This window comes from Canis lupus, chromosome 20, assembly GCF_003254725.2.
Source record: "Canis lupus dingo isolate Sandy chromosome 20, ASM325472v2, whole genome shotgun sequence".
Taxonomy (NCBI): domain Eukaryota; kingdom Metazoa; phylum Chordata; class Mammalia; order Carnivora; family Canidae; genus Canis; species Canis lupus.
Window position 1 is genome coordinate 3,154,778 of NC_064262.1, and position 21,704 is coordinate 3,176,481.

A 21,704-nucleotide genomic window follows, 5' to 3' on the forward strand; every position below is an offset into this window, starting at 1 on the left:
CTACACAGCAGTGGGGTCAGAATGATTGTTCCAGACTTTTTTTTTTTTTTTTTAAGATTTTTATTTATTTATTCATGAGAGACATAGAGAGAGGCAGAGACACAGGCAGAGGGAGAAGCAGGCTCCCTGCAGTGAGCCCGATGTGGGACTCGATCCCAGGATTCCAGAATCACGCCCTGATATGAAGCCAGATGCTCAACCACTGAGCCACCCAAGCATCCCAGTTGTTCCAGATTTTAAATGAGACGCTGTAAGTTCCAGGAGTTGTAGTCATAGGCCCAGGGCACGCAACTGGGGTATGCAGTGGATCCAGAATTGACTGGTGCCAAATTCTCACTCTTTGCATGTGCCAGTCTTACCACGAATGAAGAGTTTCCCTGTTTGAAGTTTCCTCAGATGATCAGAGCAGGCTCCACTGTTCACTGAAACAAGTTCATGTTTTAGATACTTACTAGTTGAAAAAAATCCTACCTAAAGAACGAGTACAACATTGGGCGGAACCCCAGTGGGTATAAATGGAGAAAAGTGGATTCACACTGCTGGTCCCCTCACCTGTACTGCCTTCTCCCTGCTTTGCCTTGGGGAGCTTCAGCCAAACTTTAGCCTTCCCAAACGCAGTTGGAAACCACTAGCCAGGAGTGTTCGTGGATTTTAATTTTGCATTTTAGGAAAGTAGTCTAAAAACTTTATAGAAAAAAGTATGAACAGCAGAGAAGAATGACTCCAGTATTTTCACCACTGTTAGTATTCTGCTGTGTTGCCTTCCAGTCAGTTTTTCTGTTGGTTTAAAAATATAATTCTACCTGTATTAAGCCCTGCTTATTTTATTTATTTATTTATTTAACTTAATTTAATTTAATTAATTAATTTATTTATGATAGTCACAGAGAGAGAGAGAGAGAGAGGCAGAGACACAGGCAGAGGGAGAAGCAGGCCCCATGTACCGGGAGCCCGACGTGGGATTCGATCCTGGGTCTCCAGGATCGCGCCCTAGGCCAAAGGCAGGCGCTAAACCGCTGCACCACCCAGGGATCCCAAGCCCTGCTTATTTTTATTTTTATTTATTTTTTTATTTTTTTATTTATTTTTTTTAATATTTTATTTATTCATGAGAACACACACACAGAGAGAGAGAGAGGCAGAGGAAGAAGCAGGCTCCATGCAGGGAGCCCGACGTGGGACTCGATCCCGGGTCTCCAGGATCATGCCCTGGGCCAAAGTCAGGTGCTAAACCACTGAGCCACCTGGGCTGCCCCCTGCTTATTTTTAAATTAATTATGCCCAAACTGTTTTGCATGCATTATTAACAACACTTAAAAATAATTCAGGGTAGGGGCACCTGGTGGCACAGTCGGTTAAGTATCTGACTCTTGATTTTTTTTTTTTTAAGATTTTATTTATTTATTCATGATAGACACAGAGAGAGAGAGAGAGAGGCAGAGACCACAGGCAGAGGGAGAAGCAGGCTCCATGCAGAGAGCCTGATGCGGGATTTGATCCTGGGACACCAGGATCACGCCCTGGGCCAAAGGCAGGCACTAAACTGCTGAGCCACCCAGGGATCCCTGACGGTTACAATCTCAGGTTCGAGAGATCAAGCCCTGTGTCATGCTCTGCGCTTAGCAGGAAGTCTGCTTGAGATGCTCTCTCTTCCTCTCCCTCTGCGCTACCATCCCCACCCCACTAAAAAATAATCTTTAAAAATAAGAATAATAATTCAGGGTGCTGATTAGCTCACTTGGTGAAATGTGCAACTCTTCTATCTCAGGGTTGTGTGTTTGAGCCCCATGCTGCGTGTAGAGATTACTTAAAAATAAAATCTTTAAAAAAAAATCTTTAGAAAATAATTCTTAAGTTTAAGTATTATGCTGTTCATTATGAAAGTAATATAATTTTATTACAGAGAAGTTGTAAAATACAGAAAATCAGGGAAAAAACACTCATATTTTCACATCTTGTAGATGACAATTGTTGACCTATTGGGGCATGTTTCCTCCCAGTTTTTATTTTTATTTTTATTTTTTTAAAGATTTTATTTATTCATGAGAGACACAGAGAGAGGGGCAGAGACACAGGCAGAGGGAGAAGCAGGCTCCCCACAGGGAGCCCGATGTGGGACTCAATCCCCGGGCCCCAGACCCCCAGATCAGGCCCTGAGCCAAAGACAGACGCTCAACCGCTAAGCCACCCAGGTGTCCCCCTCCCAGTTTTTAAAGGGAAGTGATAACCCAACAGTTTGGTCAAAGAATCAAAGCTGATAATTTAAGAAGAAAAAATTCTTATATATGAAAATACATGTGCTGAAGGGGGGCTCCTCTATTGAGATTATGCTCTACATGTTACTTTTTTTAATTTGCATTTTTCTAAATCAGTTGTCGATTTTTAAAAATAAACAAAATGCTTAAGTCTCTCTCTTTTTTTTTAAAGATGATTTTTTTATTTGAGAGAATGGAGGAGAGAATGCACAAACAGGGAGGAGGAACAGAGGGAGAGGGAGACCAATGCAGGGCTGGATCCCCAGGCCTGGAGATCATGACCTGAATCAAAGACAGGTGCTTAACTGAATGTGCCACCCAGGCACTCTGAAAGTGCTTAAGTCAATCTTAATGAGTATAATTCAGATAGCACTGTCCCTTGGTGCTATCTGGGTCCCCCCATACCTGTGCCCCTGGATTACTGGTAATTATAATTATCTATTTTGGTACATTTCCTTCCAGGTCTTTTTTATGCACTTACATGCTTATTTCATCAGCTAAATTTCATCAGTATGAGTGACAGATGACTCAACCCCAGTTCGGCTTAGGCAGAAAAGTAAATTTATTGACTCACATAACTGAAAAACCCATGGGTAGTTTGTCTTCAGGAATAGCTGATTCCAAGTCACATTTGCTCCATGTTGCAGTTTTGACTTCCATCCTGTGAACTTCTTTTTCTCTATCTGGCCTTCTGCTTGTGGTGGCAAGTGGTCCATCATCAATTTACATTTTGTTCTCTCTCAGCGAGAGATTTTTTTTTCCCCAAGCAGTTCAGGCAAAACTCTTAGAATTGAATCTGGTTGGCTTTGATTGGATCATAGTCCCATCCTTAAACCAGTCCTCGTGACTGGGAGGAACACAGTGTTCTGAGTCGAGTCAGCCCAGTGTTAGCCCTGTACTTGGTCCTGGGTATAGCCAGCATGGTCAGGGGCAGGGACCAAGAGTGGTGGAGGGGCAGACAGAGTTGCTGTTACCAGCGTCAGGGTGATGGGTGGAGGCCTGCCAAGACACGGTGGCTCCCCCATACCTGTTGTGTTGTGTTCTGCATTGATATCTTCCCATCCTTCTGCTTAGAGCTCTGTGAGTGGATGTGAAGGATTAAAAGCATATGAAACTTCACATAACCATTCATACATTGGGTAGACCTTTAGCTATTTCTAGTTTTCCAGAATTATAAAACTTTTGTTGATCTGATGGTTGAAAATCTAATATTTTTACTTTTTGTTTCTTTGATTACTAATGAAATCAATCATTGAATTTAGTTATTAATTAAAAATGTTATACATATAAATTTTTTCTTCTGAAAATAACAGCTTTTACTCTTTAACCTGTCTGTTGGGTTATCATTTCCCCTTTGATTTTTTTTTTAAGATATTTAAAAAATTTTTAGTAATCTTTACACCCAACATGGGGCTTGAACTCACGACCCCGAGATCAAGAGTTGAATGTTCCACTGACTGGGACAGGCAAGAGCCCCTCCCTTTTGATTTTCAAAAATTACTTAAATATTCTGAGTAGTTCAGAATATTAGTCTGAAAATATTTTCTTCAGGACTTTCTCATTTATCTTTTTGATTTGTTTTTAGTTTCTTTTGTCTTATCTATATACTTCTATTTCTCCATCATATTTTTTTCATTAAACCTCGCGACATTTCCTGTGTTATCAAAACATCCATGAAATAGTGAAAGAGGGGCTGTAGTGACCCCATTCCATACTCATCCTGTGGTTTATAGCCCTAGTTATTCTAGGTTTTCACAACTCTGTAACAACCTACATCTCTCTCCATACAGCTTTGCCAGAGTTTGTTTTTGTTCTTTAAATTAAGATAAATTTCTTCTCATATAGATTAATAGGGTTAAAGATTTCAAGACTGATTTGAAAAAGGTTTGTACCACTTACATAATTCTGTTGCTAGTATAGGAAATGCTTATGTCCCCGTATTTTCTTGAGCACAAATACTCCCTGCCTGCGTAACATGGTACAGGATGCAGGCTCCGGGGTAATTGTGGGGTATTTAGCTAAGTTGGTGCTATTTCTTCTAGCTCTTCCTCCTCCAAGAAAGACACGTGCTGAGCTCATGAAAGCAATCGATTTTGAATACTATGGTTACCTTGATGAAGATGATGGTGTCATCGTGCCTTTGGAACAGGAATATGAAAAGAAATGTAGGTCTACAAGCATTTCATTTTCTCTTTTCTTTCTTTCTTTTTTTTTTTAAATAAATTTATTTTTTATTGGTGTTCAATCTACCAACATACAGAATAACATCCAGTGCTCATCCTGTCAAGTGCCCCCCTCAGTGCCCGTCACCCATTCACCCCCACCCCCCGCCCTCCTCCCCTTCCACCGCCCCTAGTTCATTTCCCAGAGTTAGGAGTCTTAATGTTCTGTCTCCCTTTCTGATATTTCCCACACATTTCTTCTCCCATCCCTTATATTCCCTTTCACTATTATTTATATTCCCCAAATGAATGCGAACATATAATGTTTGTCCTTCTCCAATTGACTTTTATTTCACTCAGCATAATACCTTCCAGTTCCATCCACGTCTTTCTGTCTGTCTTTCTTTCTCTCTCTCTCTCTCTCTTTCTTTTCTTTCTTTTCTTTTCTTTTCTTTTCTTTTCTTTTCTTTTCTTTTCTTTTCAAGATTTTATTTATTCATTCATGAGAGACACATGAGCAGACAGAGAGGCAGAGACATAGGCAGAGGGAGAAGCAGACTCCCTGCAGGGAACCTGATGTGGGACTTGATCCCAGGACTCGGGATCACGTCCTGATCCGAAGGCAGATGCTCAACCACTGAGCCACCCAGGTGCCCCATGAGCATTTCATTTCATTATAAATGGCATCTGGTTTCTGTTCTGTCTTTGAAAATGGATTTATTTATTTATTTTAAATTTTTGTTTATTTATGATAGTCACACAGAGAGAGAGAGAGAGAGAGAGAGAGAGGCAGAGACATAGGCAGAGGGAGAAGCAGGCTCCATGCACTGGGAGCCCGATGTGGGACTCGATCCCGGGTCTCCAGGATCGCGCCCTGGGCCAAAGGCAGGCACCAAACTGCTGCGCCACCCAGGGATCCCGAAAATGGATTTTTAGATAGTGCTCTATGCTGGAAGCAATTTTGTTTTATTTCTAATGGACTTTGGAGGAAATGAGCTACTAATGACCTCACCCTCAGTAACTACATTGCGGTCCAGGGCTGTGTTTGGGCCAGAAGCAGCAGGTTGGGGAAGCCCAAGAGTGACATTGGACCTATTCCCCATCCACCTGGAATTCATCATCTGGATTCCTTCCCATGTTGGCCTTTCTTGAAATCAGGAAATGGTCCATTTAAGTAGCTTTTAGATCTGCTTTGAATATAGCTAATATGTTATTAGTAGAGCAAGTAATGTGGCTCTTTCTGAGTACTTTCCCCATGCCAAACACCGTGCTAATAAGTGTTTTATGGATACTGTTCTGAAGCCTCATGATGGCCCCGTGAGGAGTAAGTGAGTGCTAATCTTTCTGTGGTGTGTTGAGTTTGTGCTTTGGGTGCAGGTGGTCAGGAGTCTGAGCCCTTTTCTGGCTGGCTGTACTGCTCTGTCTTCTTTTTCACATGAGTGTGTCAGGAAGCCACTCAGTTTGCTGAACTGGAAGTGATCTGGGGACATCCCCTAGAAAGCTGCCTTGTGATTTACAGCTAGAGCTATGGTATGACTAGACTAGGTCTCATATCCCATTCCTGCTCGCCAGGACAAAATGGAGGGTGTTCCTCTTCAGAGGGGACATGTAGGCCTCACCCTGTATTGCGTGTAAAGCTAATTTAGAGGCCTAAGCAGCACCTGCTCTTTTGTTTCTCCAGTCAGGGCTGGATTAGTGGAAAAGTGGAAAGCAGAGAGAGAAGCCCGGCTGGCAAGAGGAGAAAAGGAGGAGGAGGAAGAAGAGGAGGAAGAGATCAATATATATGCTGTCACCGAAGAGGAGGTACTGTGGGCAAAAGGGGCTCCAGTGCTCACTGCCTTTTGCTCCGAGCCACGAAGGCTAGGCCTTGGGAGAGTCAATGGAGTGGTAGGAAGGCTCTGCTTATTGGTGAGGGGTTGGGGTCCAAGCCTAGCCCTGCCCCTATCTCTAGCTGAGAACTCCCCATCCTCACATGGAAAATGGATATGAAGATCACCTCTCAGCATTCCAGGGAGGGTTCCAGAAAGGAATGGCCATGAGGGCACTTTGTAAACTGTACTTTACACCCAGAATTACTTACCTGCTTTTTAGTGGTAGGTCCTCCTGAATATACTGCTGTTGGACTTGTAAACACATTTGAAGCCATATGAGTTCTGGCTCCTGTCCTTATCATTTCTTGTTATTTTTCTATTCACTTATTATCATGTTTTCAGATTAAATTATAGATCTATTATATTTGTTGCTTATACTTTACAAAGTACCAGGGCTTTGTAAACACCAGATTAGGTGGCTTAAACACCAGAAATGGGTTTACTCAGAGTTCTAGAGGCTGGAAGTCTGAGATCAAGGTGTCAGCAGTAGGTCTCATCTTTTCTTTTTATTTATATATTTTAAAATTAAAAAAAATTAACTTATTTATTTATTTATTTATTTGAGAGAGTAAGAGAAAGCATAAGCGGGGGGGGGGGGGGTGGGAGGGGGCAGGGCAGAGGGAGAAGTAGGCTCCCCACTGTGCAGGGAGCAGGGAGCCTGATGCAGGGCTCCATCCCAGATCTCTGGGATCACGACCTGAGCCAAAAACACACTCCCAACCGAGCCACACAGGCACCTCTCATCATTTCTTTTTATTTTTTTTAAAAGATTATTATTTATTCGTGAGAGACACAGAGAGAGAGAGAAAGACACACAGGCAGAGGGCGAAGCAGGCTCCATGCAGGGAGCCTGACGTGGGACTTGATCCCAGGTCTCCAGGGTCAGGCCCTGGGCTGAAGTTGGCACTAAACCGCTGAGCCACCCGGGCTGCCCTCATTATTTCTTTTTAAATGGCAGTGCCAGTAGCTCCTCTGCTGTCTTAACACCCCCATACCCTCATGTTAGGAATAGAAACCAACCCAGAGCAGAGAAGGGACTTATTCAGAAGGTCACAGTTGAAAGTGGAGCTATTATCCTGCCTCTCAGGCAGAGCCTCCTAGCTCTAGGCTGTCCTCCTGCATGGCAGGCCTTCTTCCTTGGAAAAGTCAAGAAAGAATGAAATGGATTTGCTAGACTGAGAAGGGGAGGAGAATTAGCTGTGCATGGGCAATAGGTCAGGTCCTGTGTGAGGAGCTTGTCATGACATCAGTGACAAAGAAACAGAGAAGTTTAGTGACTTGGTCAACATGACATATTATAGCAGACCTGAGGTTCTTGTGCAGGTCTGGCTGATAAGCAGTGGGGACAGTGAAGCATTTGAGGCAAGCTGGCAGCATGCTCTAGAAAGGTCCTCCCTCCCTCCCTCCCTCCCTCTCTCCCTTTTTTCCCTTTCCTCCTTCCTTCCTTCCCTTTCCTCCTTCCTTCTTCTATCCCCCCCTTTTTTTTCCTAAGTGGAGCCTAATGCAGAGCTTGACCTTACGACCCTGAGATCAAAACCTGAGCTGACATCAAGAGTCAGATGCTTAACCCATTGAGCCATGCAGGCACCTAGGAAGATCTTTCTTTCTTTATTTTTTAAAAGATTTTAGGGATCCCTGGGTGGCGCAGTGGTTTGGCGCCTGCCTTTGGCCCAGGGCGTGATCCCGGAGACCCGGGATCGAATCCCACATCGGGCTACCTGTGCATGGAGCCTGCTTCTCCCTCTGCCTATGTCTCTGCCTCCCTCTCTCTCTCTGTAACTATCATAAATAAATAAAAATAAAAATAAAAAGATTTTATTTAATTATTCATGAGAGAGACAAAGAGAGAGAGACAGACATAGGCAGAGGGAGAAGCGGGTTCCATGCAGGGAGCCCAATGTGGGACTCAGTCCCCGGACTGCAGGATCACGCCCTAGGCCGAAGGCAGGTGCTAAACCGCTGAGCCACCCAGGGATCCCTGGAAGGTCTTCTTTAGCTGCAAATATTCATTTGTCTTTCAGCAGATGTTTGCTAACATGCCAGGGGCACAGCAGTCAAGAAACTCTGCTTGTAGCTTAAAGTCAGTGGGGAGACAGTCCAGTGGTATAGTTGTTAGAAAACAGTGGCTGTCATAGTGGCTCTGAGATGGTGACATGGTGCGGGGAGAGCCTGTGAAACTTTGCCTGGGGAGCTGACCATTCAGCTGAGGCCTGGAAGATCAGAAGTTAATCAAGTGAGAGGCAGTGGGGGAAGAGTGTTCCAGGCAGAGGGGAGCAGCATGTACTGAGAGAAGCTGTGGGAGTGTGAGGGACAGAGGACAGGCCAGTGTGGCTGGAGCATAGTGTGGGCCGCTGGCGGGGAGAGGAGAGGAGGCGGGAGAGAGGGGCAAAGCAGGATAAGTAAGTGCCCTGGTTCCACTGTGAGGAGGGTTTGCCTTTATCTGGAGAGCAGTGGAGAGACACCAAAGATTGTTGTGTTGTTTTTTTTTTTAATTTTGAAATGATTTATAGGAAGTTGTAAAGGTAGTACAGAGGGTCCTGTGTATCCTTCACCCAGTTTCCCCCAATGATTACATCTTCCAGAGTGATAGTACAATATCCATGCTAGGAAACGGAGTTGGTGTAATGAGTGTGTAGAGTCTTGCATCTTTTATCACATGTGTAGATTTGTGGAATCACCATTTCTTCTTCTTCTTCTTCTTTTTTTTTTTGATTTCTTCATTTGAGAAAGAGAGAGTAGGTGTGTGCATGCAGTGGGGACAGAGGGAGAGAGTCTTTTTTTTTTTTTTTTTTCATTAAGAGGTAAACTTGACTCTAGTTTGTTTGTTTTAAAATTTATTTATTTATTTATGATAGAGAGAGGCAGAGACACAGGCAGAGGGAGAAGCAGGCTCCATGCTGGGAGCCCGACGTGGGACTTGATCCCGGGACTCCAGGATCACGCCCTGGGCCAAATGCAGGCACTAAACCGCTGAGCCACCCAGGGATCCCCGGGAGAGAGAGTCTTAAGCAGACTCCATAATCAGCATGGAGCCAGACACAGGGCTCAGTCCCAGGACCCTGGGATCATGACCTGAGCTGAAACCAAGAGTTGGAGGCTTAACTGACTAAGCCACCCAGGTGTCTTTGTGACTACCATTTCAGTCAGGATACAGAAATTTTCCCTCCAGGCACCACCCCCTTACAGAATCATACCTCTCACCGTCCCCCATCCCTTGCCCCTGGCAAACTCCAGTCTTTTCTCTATCTCTAGATTTCTGTCATTTTGAGAATGTTGCATAAATGAAATCTTACTGTATGTCACCTTTGGGGATGGTCCCTACACTCAGCACAGTGCCCTTGAGGGAGGTCCAGCGAAGTTGTTGAATTTGAGTTCACTCCTGGGCAGCCCCGGTAGCCCAGCGGTTTAGCGCCGCCTGCAGCCCAGGGCACGATCCTGGAGACCTGGGATCGAGTCCCATGTTGGGCTCCCTGCATGGAGCCTGCTTCTCCCTCTCTCTCTGCTTGTGTCTCTGCCTCTCTGTTTCTCATGAATAAATAAAATCTTTAAAAGAAAAAAATAAGAGTTAACTCCTGGGACACCTGGGTGGCTCAGCAGTTGACCGTTTGGCTCAGGGCACGATCCTGGGGGCCCAGGATCGAGTCCCACGTCTGGCTCCCTGTGTGGAGTGGAGCCTGCTTCTCCCTCTGCCTGTGTCTCTGCCTCTCTCTCTCTCTCTATGAGTCTCTCATGAATAAATAAATAAATAAAATCTTAAAAAAAAAGCTCATTCCTTTTTATTGTTGAACAGTATTCCATATAGAGAGAATACGCAAGGGGCAAGTGTACAGGCTGGAGCATTTTCACAGGGTGAACCACCCCATGAAGCAAATACCAGCTGAAGAAACAGAACATGACTAGCACCCTAGAATAAGCTCCGAGCTTTTTTTTTTTTTTTTGAAATTGAAAAATTAATTTATTATGTGAAGAAACATAAACAATATTTATTAGAGTCACTGGCTGCACAGAAGTTTGCTCCTGCCCCCCCTGGGTGTTACTCTCCTGACCTCTAGTAACCCTTATGCTCTTACCTGTTTCTGAACTTTATGTCTCTCAATAGAATCATGCATACTCTTTGGTGTCTAATGGTCATGGGTGTCTGTTTTTTGTTTTTTTTTTTTAATTTATGATAGTCACACAGAGAGAATGAGAGAGAGAGAGGCAGAGACATAGGCAGAGGTAGAAGCAGGCTCCATGCACCGGGAACCTGACGTGGGATTCGATCCCAGGTCTCCAGGATCGCGCCCTGGGCCAAAGGCAGGCGCCAAACCGCTGCGCCACCCAGGGATCCCTGGGTGTGTTTTGTGTCCAGTTTGGGGCTATACCAAATAAGGCTAATGTGGCCTTTCTGGTTCATAGGCAGCTGTTTATGTTGAGTGCACACTGAGGAGTGGAATTATCAGCTCCTAGGGTAAGCATGTACTGGGCTTCAGTACATAGAGCTAAGCCATCTTCCAGAGCGCTGGGGCCCGGTGTGCCCTCCTACCAGCAGCATCTGAGAGGCTCTGCCAAAGTGTTTCCAGCCAGCTCCACCCGGCAGTGGGTATGCAGAGAGGCTGCTGCAGAGCATCTGGTCCCAAGACTGGCAAGTGGTGGGGCCCACCACCTCATAGGAGTCCTTTTTCCTCAGATTTCCAAGGCCACGTTACTTCCTTAGGTTATTAGTTAATCTCTTTTAACTCACATGCAGACTCTGATTTTTTTTCTATATGTGGTACAGTTTTAAATTTTAATTAAACAAAATAAGTGACATTCACAAAGTTCAAAAGCCAAAAAATATATACAGATCAACAAAGACTCCTTAGTGCTCTAGGTGTAGACATGCATCTGGTTCTCACTGCTGTCACTAGTTTCTATTGTTTCTTTCCTCAGACAAAAGGTGCCATAATTTACAGAGTGCTTTGTTGCTTTTTAAATAGTTAACGGTGTCTTTGTGTCTTTCTGAGCACTGAACTTCTCATTCCTTTTGTTTTGTCCTCTTAAATAGCTGTAGAGCTGTGCATTTTGTAGCAGTACCAACATGTGTTTAAATGGGCTCCTGCTCCCTGACTTTTTGGTTTTTCTGTTTGTAGTCTGATGAGGAAGGCAGCCAGGAGAAAGGAGGTGAAGACGGACAACAGAAGTTCATTGCCCATGTCCCAGTGCCATCCCAGCAAGAGGTAGGACAGAAGCTGGGTGCTGCCCTTGCTGGGGGGTTTCCCCAGTGCCGGGGAGGGGGGCCCTCGTCTCTAAAGCAGACCGGTCGCTCAGAGTAGGAGGGTAGGTTTTCCTCATCCTTCTGACCTCATGGCACCGGTCGCTGTGGGATCCTGAGGAGGCAGGATCTCATCTGCTCTAGGGGGTGCTGAAAAAGACTGTTGTTCCCATGCTTCCACTGGGAAAGCGTGGGGTTCTGGGAGATGCCTCTGGGTTTTGTCTCCTTGGTGGCCTCTGTCCTGGGAACCCACTCCTGGCTGGGATCCAGCAGGGTAGGGAGGGTGTGGCTGCAGAGGAAAGCCTGAGCCCTTGACTCCTGCCTATCCACAGATCGAGGAGGCACTTGTGCGAAGGAAGAAGATGGAACTCCTCCAGAAGTATGCTAGTGAGACCCTGCAAGCCCAGAGCGAAGAGGCCAAAAGACTTCTGGGGTATTAGGGCTGAGCTGGGACCTGCTCAGGGTCTGCAAATTTGCTGGGAGACCCTCATCCCCCCAGTGGCCCCTGGTGAGTCCACAGGGCTCTGCTGTCCTGGGATTGCATACGGACTGGCTGGTACTACAAGGCGTCCTGCTACTTCTCTTACCTTTTCTTACCCCATCTCCTGATCTAGAGGGACGGGCTGCCTGTGCCTCCCTGGCAGGCTGTCTGCCTTCTGAACCCGTTAGCAGTCACTTTTGTACAAACATTTTGCTATCATAGGAACCCACTTATTTTTACCTTGAGTATGTAAAACAGGCTGCTAACAGGCTGCCTGTGTTTTACTTATCTCTCTGCTGTCATTTGCTGGGGAGGGAGGTCACTTGATGACTACCATTAAAAAGATGCAGTTTTTCCTAAAAAGACTTACTGCTCTCTCCTTGAAGTGAGAAAACCTGTCAGCCTTGGGCCCACAGTCCCACGTGTCAGTTACCAGCCAAGGCTGTTCCTTCTGGATTGAGTACTGCTCCCAGTTCTCCATGGCCCACTCAGCCTGCCGCATTCCCTCCTGCTCAGGTGGCAGAAATTTGTTTGTTGCTTCTGTTTTATGACTCATCCTGAAGAGAGCTATTTTTATTAAAGATTTTTATATGAAAGGGCAACTTCCATGTCTGTAGCGTGTTCCGCAGGCAGGTGCTGGCAGCCCCAGGATGCAAGGTGGGGACAGAGGCCCAAAGCACACAGCCCCGGCGTGGGAGGGGGGAGACCCGTCCCAGCTCCCTCCATCTCACAGCCAAGGTGGGCGGGCAGAGCTGGCCTTGCTACAGCCCCCGAGGTGGCCCGGGGAGAGCACGAGGTGGCCCGGGGTGAGCACGGCGCAGATGCCCAGGAAGCAGCAGTGGGAGCCAGCCCGCCATCGGGGCGAATCTTGTCTTTCCCATGGGGGACCCGACGGCAGGCTCTGGGGGCAGGGCCCCCATCCTAGAGGGCTCCTGGGGGTGCCTGGGAGTCGATGTCAGGGGCAGGTGGTTGTCCTCTGGGCCCAGGGCCCCAGCTGGGACTGTTGGTACGCAGAAGGCCCTGCTGGGGGCAGCCGCAGCAAGGTGGGCAATTCAGGTGGGTCTGGGGGTCAGCCCATCGGGAGCAGCGGGGCCAGGAAAGGGCAGAGCCCTGTGGGCTGGGGTTGGCGAGTGTCAGGGCAGAGTGTGGCCGGCTGTGAACGGCCCTGACGGGCCCTGAGGGGAGTCTGCGGGCAGCAGGGGCCTGCAGGTCCAGGCCAGGGGGTGACCTGCTCGAGGAAGGTGTGTGGAGCTGGGCGTGGAGGCAGGAGGTGGGAGCAGGCCGGGCAGAGGCTGCTGGGGTGGGGGGCAGCTGTGAGGGAAGGGTGCCTGGGCTGAGGAGGAGATGGGACTGGGGTGGGGGCACCGTGCATCCCGGCTTCCCTGAAGGAAGGGCTGGTGACATCCCTCCTCAGCTGAGCCCCTGGGGGAAAGTGTGCGGGGAGTAGGGGAGTCGGGCTTGGAGCTTTGGATGCCCCCACAGGAGGGGCAGGGCCAGGCTCAGCTCTTAGAGCCCCTGGCCTCAGTTTCCGTGCTTTAAATAAGCCCAGGGCCTTGTCCCGGGGTCTGGCAGTTCCCTGGCGTGGACAGAGGTGAGAGAGGGCAGGGCCCTCCTCACAGCCTCCGGGGGGAGGGCATGTGGTGGCCCAGCTCGGACCTCCGGGTTAGGGCTTTGTCTCCCAAGGGGCACATGCAGGCTGGGGGCTGCCCTGTATTCTAGGACAGCAGGAGATTCAAACCACAGGCATTTCTTCTCCCTGGAAAAGGCGATTGGAAGTGCCTGGAGCATGGCCCCTCTGGGATGTCCAGGCTCCCGGCCTTCATCACTCACTCAGTGGAATTACCAGGCTTCTGACCTCTGGACAGAGCCAGAAACAGGAGCCCCTGTTTACAAAGCCCTCCCAGCTGGGATCTTAGGATGCTTGCCGGGCTGCAGGCAGGACAGGAATCAGGGTCCCCCATCTGAGGACACCGAGGCTGGGTGGGAAAGCAGCTAACATAGTGGCAGAGTGGACCCAACCCCAGGCTTCTTGTCCCGCAGGCCCTGGCTGCTCACCTGCCAGAGGCGCTGGAGGGAAGATCTCTGCAGGGTTCCTGTACCAGGCCTGGAACAGCAGGGGAATCAGCTTGTCAGTGTCCCCATTGGTGGGGATGTGGTTCCCTTGGCTAAGTTCATTGCTCAGAGGCAAAGGAACCAGTCTTGGGAGCCTTGATTTTGTTGACAAAATCTGTTCCGTGGTTTATATTAGCTTTGGCTCTGTCTGCGTGAAGTTTCCAAAAATGTAACTTTCCATAGATACACTTCCATAGACTTCCCTTCCCTTTGCTCACTCCACTGGTTTTCCTATGAGTGAAACCAGTCTTTTCTTGTTTTGCTTTAAGATTCATCAGGCCAGCTCCACTCAGGCCTCAGATCAGCCTTCCTCCCCCTGCCTTCCCACCCACCCTGCACTCTGTCCCCCTGACACTTGTGTTCCTGCTCTTGAGCAATTTTTAAACAAGGAAGAGATTAAAATCTTTCTCCTCTGCCCCTGGATACCTTTGGTGGCTGTGAGAGGGACAATGCTGTCACGAGGATGCAGCGGTGTAGATTGTGTCACTGTACAGGCTGTCCCACTCTCACCCCCACCCCATCATCTGATGACTTTCCTGGAGAAGAGACGACCGGCCTCCCCCTGCCTCTCCAAAGCCCCAGGAAAGGATGAAGTGGGGGTATCTCATTCCCTGCCCTCAGGAACTGGGAAGCTGTGACAGTAGGAGCCCATCTGGGAACATCAGGCCTTCCCACTGGACAGGCAGTGCTTAACAAATGAGCAGACAGGTCCTTGGGGGGGAACTAGTGACAGCACCTCCATCTTCAGGCATTTTCATATCTGTTCCCCTCCTGTTTCACTCCTCCCCCCACCCAACCCCCAATACCCCCTCCCCCAAGAAATAAGAATGTGTAGAGGGAAGTTCAGTTGCAGGGCTGAGCAGTGCATGAGTTCCTGCACAAGATATTTTTCTGTAAGTCTCAGAGCCTGGGTTTCCACCTCGGTGTGGTGAGGAGTAGGGAGAGGGGGTCTGATCCCCATCAGTCCCTCTCTCTAGGCCATACAGGATTCTGTGAAACTTGGCAAGTTGGAGGGTCTGGGCAATAGGGGAGGGGAACAGATGGTGTTGGAGGAGTAAGGTGGAATACTGGGTGTTCCAGAGTCTGGGGCTTATCACAGACGTTTCAGCAGGGAAGTGACCTCATGAGAGTCCTTCCAGCAAACCCATTTGGTGGGGGCGGGGGACCGTGGGGACTAGAAGCAGGAGAGGAAGCCAGGGTGCTCCTGGGTGGGGGCACTGCATCAGGTGGAGGGTGGCAGTGGGGGTGGGAGGGCAGCATGGTGTTGGTAGAGGTGGGAGTAGGGGTGCTGAGGGCCGTATGATCCCTTATTTTCAGGCAGAGCCTCAAGAGTGAAATGGGTGCCATCAACAGAAGCAGGGAGGGCTAGGGTTCATTTGACCCGTGTTTATGACATTTTGGGGTTCTGGGAGGGGAGAGAGAGTTGGATGGCTGGCATTTCTTTGGCCTCCAGGTGGGCTGAGGGCTGGCCCCTGGGAGGGAGCCTTCCTAGTCCTCAGCCAGGATCAGCCTACAACTGTGGCAAGATAGCTTTGTTTCCTTGCTGCTCTCATTATATTCTAATATTGTGTAGCAAGCACTTTTCTATGTTAAGAATGGAGGGTATCATGGTTGATGTCTGGTCTTCACTTCTTTACAGTGTTTTCTCACCTTCATATCTGATGGGGGCACATTTTTAGCACTAAGTCTAGGTGCTGCCAAATAAAACTCAGATGACACATGGTTAGAGGCTGTATATTTTAATCATGGTGACCATTGGAAAGAATAAAGATGGAGGAAGAAAGGAAGAAAGAATGGAGGGAGGAGCCAAGAAAGGAGAAGAAAGATGGCTTTTGTCCCTTAAACACTTGGAGGAGTTCTGATCCACAGATCATTGGGGTTATGGCAGATCCCTCAGTTTATCTATTAAGGATGTTATGCCCCCATGTGACAACAGCATAAACACAGTTAAAACTCAGCCCACCCTCCACTAGCTTTAAGAATGTTAAAATTTTTTTTTTAAGATTTTATTTATTTATTTGAGAGAGAGAGTAAGAGAGCAAGCATGAGTAGGGGGTGAGGAGAGGGAGAGGAAGAAGCCGACTCTGCTGAGCAGGGAGCCCAACACAGGGCTCAATCCCAGGACCCCCAGATCATGACCTAAGTCACCCAGCTGCATAACTGACTGAGCCACCCAGGTGCCCCAAGAATGTTAAATTCTTGATACATTTTTAAAAATTTGAGATATGCATTATAAATCTGGGGTATTACATGAGATATCATAAACATATTTTTAAAAGATTTTATTTATTTATTCATGAGAGACACACAGAGAGAGAGAGGCGGAGACACAGACAGAGGGAGAAGCAGGCCCCATGCAGGGAGCCTGACATGGGATCCAGGGACTCCAGGATCATGCCCTGGGCTGCAGGCAGGCTCTGAACAGCAGAGCCACTCAGGGATCCCCTCATAAGCATTTTTGAATTTGAATTACTGTTTCAAATGAGCATAAACTTACCACCAAAAGAAAGAAAATAAAGATATTTTTTAACAGTTTTATCGAGGTGTAATTTATGTACCATCAATTCCACCCATTGTAAGTGTACAATTTAAGGATTTTATAAATTCCTTGAGTCCTGTAGCCCTCATGACCATCTAGTTTTATTTTATTTTAAAGATTTTTATTTGAGAGAGAGAGAGAGAGGGGATGAGTGAGTGGGGGGAGGGGCAGAGGGAGAAGGAGAGGCAGACTGGAGACTCAATCCCAGGACCCTAAGATTATGACCTGAGCCCAAGGCAGACACTTAACCGACTGAGCCACCCAGGCACCCGACAGTCTAGTTTTAGAACATTTCCATCACCCTACAAAGATAAGTGGTAGCTGGACTTTTCTGGCAAAATCCATAGGCAGACAAACGCACCTCCACCCGACCCTAAGTCAATTCCAGGCAAGGCAAATGTAAAGGCCATTTCAGTTATTCAGCTACCTCTCCTCCTCGCCCTGCAAATGTCTACACTTTTCCTTCCTCTTCCCATGTTTCCAGTAGTTGAGTCGTGGCTCATCCTGGCCCCTGGGCTCACCTTTTCCTTCCCTCTCTCCACCAGTGGCTGTGAGTAGCCACTCTGAGCTAGGACAGATGTTTTTTTTCTGGACTTTGAGAAAAGGTTATGAACTCTGAGACATGCCCCAGAGCCAACTGCAGCATGTGGATGCCTCCCATCCCATGTCCTTCTATCTCGGAATGGGAGGCTATTTCCTGACACCACAGTCTGATGTTATAAAGCTGGGCTTCCAGAATTGCTTTTCCATGGCACTCTGGGGGTCCCTGCCTGGCACGATTGGGTATTTCCCATGGGAGAACAGTTGACACTGTTCCAGAATAGATTGCTCCTGCATCTTCTCCATGGGTCTGTCTTTGCTTCCTCATCCAGTCTCTTCCCCATTTGGCTGGTATAGGTGGTCAGGGATCCTTAGGGTACTATTGGTCCTGGTGGACTTGCCCTTTGTGGTCTTCTTAAGCCACGGGAAAGCCCTCTTCCTTTTTCTGCTGGAGAGGGTATGGATTTTTGTCTGCTTTTTCACTGATGTGTTCCAAGGGCCTTGAACAGTACCTGAACCATAGTAGCATTAATCAAATTTATTGAACCAAGAAGAATTGGATTCTGAAGAGGGGTGGAAGTATTCTCAAAGCCCCTTGTGGGGATAGGTCCCATCTGATCTATTTTAAGCTTTTTTTTCCTTTTGATTTTTATTTTTTTATTTTTATTTTTTATTTTTTTAATTTATTTATGACAGTCACACACACACACAGAGAGAGAGGCAGAGACACAGGCAAAGGGAGAAGCAGGCTCCATGCACCGGGAGCCTGATGTGGGATTTGATCCCGGGTCTCCAGGATCGCGCCCTGGGCCAAAGGCAGGCACCAAACCGCTGCACCACCCAGAGATCCCTCCTTTTGATTTTTAAAAAGATTTTATTTATTTATTCATGAGAGACATAGAGGCAGAGACCTAGGGAGAAGCAGGCTCCCCACGGGGACCCTGATGTAGGACTCCATCCCAGGATCCCCGGGGTCATGATCTGAGCCAAAGGCAGATATGCTCAACCACTGAGCCACCCAGGTGTCTCTATCCTAAGCTCCTTTATAGACATTTGGGTTTCATTTTTCCAAGGACCCTTGGTTAATGGGCTATCTTGGCAGGAGCTCGTCTGCCCTTCCACAGAACTCCCCACAAACCTATCCATGTTCCTCTGCTCAGGCCAGTCATTGGTGCTGTTTAGCTGGGTCAGTTCGCCCAACTGGGCCCATTATAACCCCAACTCAGCCAGCCCACCCTGAGCCATTTGGACAGCTGCTTCAACCATCACTAGGCTGCCTTTGGGGGTTGTGATCTCTCAACTCCTCTGGCCTAGCCATCCACCACACGGTCTCTCTAGTTCCCCTCTCTCCAGAGTCCTGAAAGGGGGGGGGGGGGGTCACTTTGAGCACACAGCCTTCAGGTCTCTTTCCCCACTGGGATTCTGGTCTTCACCCTAGTTTGTAGCCAGCTTGATTTCTGGCCTCACTGAAGCCCTTCTCATTCCTGGTAGTGGGCCCTTGTGCCTTTCCCTTCCGTGTGGGAAGATGCTATCACCTATCCCCATCCTCTGTTAGAGGGATGCTGCATTATCGGCCCTGCAGAAGGGACGCCGCATTGTTGTCCCCTTCCTGACGGATCCATTCTAGAGGAGCCATGGCCGTTCTGGGTACATTGGCTGGGTTAATAGGCCCCCAGGCCTGCAGGCCCAGAGACCACCACTCCCTTGAGCCTGCTCCTGACTGCTCAGGGCCCGCAGCCTGGCCCGCAGCCTGGCCCGCAGGCGATGGGGGCGTGGCGAGCGCTGGGGGCGGGGCTGCGAGCCGAGTCGGGTTGTGGGCGGGCTTAGGGGCGGGGCTGAGAAGCGGATGTCGACGGGCCGAGGGCCGCTAGCCGGGCTGGGGGCGGGGCCAGGAGCCGGGCTGGGGGCGGGGCCTGATCGGGGTGTGGCCGAGGGCGGAGTCTGTCCCGAGGAGCGCCGAGGCTGGCGCGGGGATGGGGCGGGCCCGACGTGCCGAGGGTGGTAGAGTCGGGCCGGGGCGGCGCGGGGGGCGGGGCCTGGCCGCGGCGGGGCTCGGGGCGGGCGGCGGCGGAACTAGGCGAGCCCGGGGGCCGAGCAGAGGCCCGCGGACTCCCTGGCCGAGGGCGGGGCGGGAGGCCGGCGGGGGCGGGGGCGGGGCCGGGGCCGGGCCGGGGCGGGGCGGGCGGGCGGGGCGGGGCCGGGGCGGCAGTCGGCGGCGCCCCTTCTTCAGGTGTTGCGGCGGTTCCACGTCGCCAGGCGGTCCGCGGCTTCGGCGCGCTCGGGCTGCTCTCGGCGTGTGGCGCGCCGGCCCTTCGGCTCCCGCGCGGCCATGGCGGGCCCAGGCCCGGGCCCGGGGGACCCGGACGAGCAGTACGATTTCCTGTTCAAGCTGGTGCTGGTGGGCGACGCGAGCGTGGGCAAGACGTGCGTGGTGCAGCGCTTCAAGACCGGCGCCTTCTCGGAGCGCCAGGGCAGCACCATCGGCGTCGACTTCACCATGAAGACGCTGGAGATCCAGGGCAAGCGGGTCAAGGTGGGAGGCCCGGCCCGGAGTCGCGGCGCGGGGGCGGCCGGCGCTCGGGCTGCTCCGACGGGCCCCGCGGTCCGCCGGCGCCCCCAGAAGGCGCTTCCTCCGCGGGGCGGGGGCTGCGGGAGCCCAGGGCCGCAGCGGGCGCCCCGGATGGCCCTCGGCTTTCTGGCAGATCCTTTCCGCTGCCGCGTCCCCTTCCTCCTGTGGGAGCAGGCCTGGGCTTGGGGTCGGGGTCGGGGTCGGGGTCGGGGTCGGGGTCCGGGTCAGTCCTCGGGCGCCGGCCTCGGGGGCGTGTGTGTGCTGGGGGTCACGGGGGTCCTGCGGGGGAGCAGGCCCGACCCCCCCGAGCCCCCCGAGCCCCCCGCCGCGGGCACTTGCTCCAAAATAACTCGGCCGGTGGAAGGCAGCAGAGCGCCTCCGAGTGCGGGGACCGAAGGGCGCCGGGCGGCCTGCCTGCCCCTCCCGCCGCGTTCCGAGCGCCCAGCGCGGCGGCCCTGGCGGGGAACCGGCCGCAGAGGCACCGTCCCCTCCCGCGACTGCGGGCATCAGGAAGTAGTTGCTCCTAGGACCCGAGGGCCCAACTTTTTGTCAGAGTTTCCGGCCTGGCCACGCCTCCCCGCAGCCTCTTTGTGGACTTGGCGGTGGAACTTCACTCGACGAGGGCCGGCGCTGGGTCCCCTCCCCCAGCTGGAGTTTGATAGAAACCGGAGAGTTCGCAGATACCGGAAGGTGGGGGAGAGGACCGACCTTTGCAACGGCTCTGAATAGAAACAGCAGGATGTAGTTGCCACCATGTCCTGGCAATGGTTTGATGAATAATATTTATGATTAATGAATCAGAGTCTCTTAACCTGGCCACCAGCCCTCCCTCATAAGAGTCCGGAGACCGTGGCCAGGACGGAGCATTGTTTTTGCTCAATATCTTTACTCAACTGAGCTGTGCAGAAATCTTTTCCATTCTTTCATGGTTTTGAGTTCACGTATCTGCAGGACAGCTCCTGAGAGCACTGAGCAGGGGCAGCACAGGGCAAGTGTTATCTCCTGTTATCTCTGTGTTTTCTAGAAGTTGAGCCAGGTATTGGAGTCCCTGGAGATGTGATGCTTTGGGTCCCTGGGCTGCTGTAGCCGTGCTCATGCTTGGCTTTTGCACGGTCTTTAGCTCTTTGTTTCTGCAAAATTGGGATAATTTCTGGGTGTTGCCTACTCCTGTCCCTCCATGGAGAAACAGTACGCCAACAAACTTTACGCGGCCACAGTGCCTCTAGGGTTGATGTGCCAGGGGAAGCAGAAACTCCCTGCCTGAAGGGTTTATTTGTTTTGTTTTAATAATATTTTGGGTTTCTGTATGCTTCTTTTGGTTTCCTTAGGATAGAAAGATAGGAGCAAGGTGTGGCAGGCAGCTTTGAGTCATTATTTGGGACCACCCCTTTGGAACAGGTGGCGAGGGAAGGGCTGGAGGATGGGTGGAGTGTGTCTGTGGATGACTTTGTGCCCTGTGATGATGCCAGCAGCCACAGGGAAAGTGGAGTGCCTAAAATATAGGCATAAATAGCAGTGGCTGCTTCTGCAAGCTGTGGGCCGGTCTTCTCTTGCACCCGTGTGTTTGTGGCGGCTGGGTGCTGACGGTGGTCAAGGAGGGGGCAGGGTGTTCCTGTTTACCTGGCGAGATAACAGCCTGTGCCCCAGTGGAGCCCAGGGTGTACTGTGTACTCGAGCATGGGTTATGCAACACAGGGCAGGCAGTTCACGATTTCTTTTCCTTATGGGCACCTCCACATTGTTCTTAGGACACAGCTGGGTGGGATTGGGATCAGGACACTGAAGGGATGGTAAAACCCCTCCACATAATGGCTTCCCCTTTTGAGAGTCTGTTGTGTGACAGCTGATTTACAGATGTGTTCTTACTAACCCCGTCTGGCATAGGACAGGGTGGCTCTGGCACCCACAGCAAGTAACTGACAGAGCTGGGCATTTTTCTTCC

At 50.0% G+C, this 21,704-nt stretch overlaps 2 protein-coding genes across 9 annotated transcripts in view; both read left to right on the forward strand.

The window, feature by feature from the left end:
- ISY1 (ISY1 splicing factor homolog) overlaps positions 1 to 12,604 on the forward strand; it is a 26,710-nt gene extending 14,106 nt beyond the window's left edge. For 2 of the 3 annotated variants that reach the window (XM_025448430.3, XM_049097647.1), the window contains 4 exons: positions 4,298 to 4,420; positions 6,099 to 6,220; positions 11,400 to 11,486; positions 11,854 to 12,604. In XM_025448430.3, coding sequence (XP_025304215.1) covers positions 4,298 to 4,420; positions 6,099 to 6,220; positions 11,400 to 11,486; positions 11,854 to 11,961 — 440 coding nt within the window. In that variant the 3' untranslated portion in view covers positions 11,962 to 12,604. The remainder of the gene's footprint in view (positions 1 to 4,297; positions 4,421 to 6,098; positions 6,221 to 11,399; positions 11,487 to 11,853) is intronic. The other variant, XM_025448432.3, reaches the window with a different exon arrangement.
- A 6,791-nt stretch (positions 12,605 to 19,395) lies between these two features.
- The window catches only part of RAB43 (RAB43, member RAS oncogene family), a 36,194-nt gene continuing 33,885 nt past the window's right edge, over positions 19,396 to 21,704 (forward strand). Inside the window, exon 1 of one of the 6 annotated variants that reach the window (XM_049097648.1) lies at positions 19,396 to 19,712. In XM_049097648.1, the coding sequence (XP_048953605.1) occupies positions 19,523 to 19,712 (190 nt within the window). In that variant the 5' untranslated portion in view covers positions 19,396 to 19,522. Of the gene's footprint in view, positions 19,727 to 20,239; positions 20,453 to 20,501; positions 20,751 to 21,704 lie in introns of those variants that run through there. The other 5 variants (XM_035702479.2, XM_025448445.3, XM_025448459.3 and 2 more) reach the window with 5 other exon arrangements.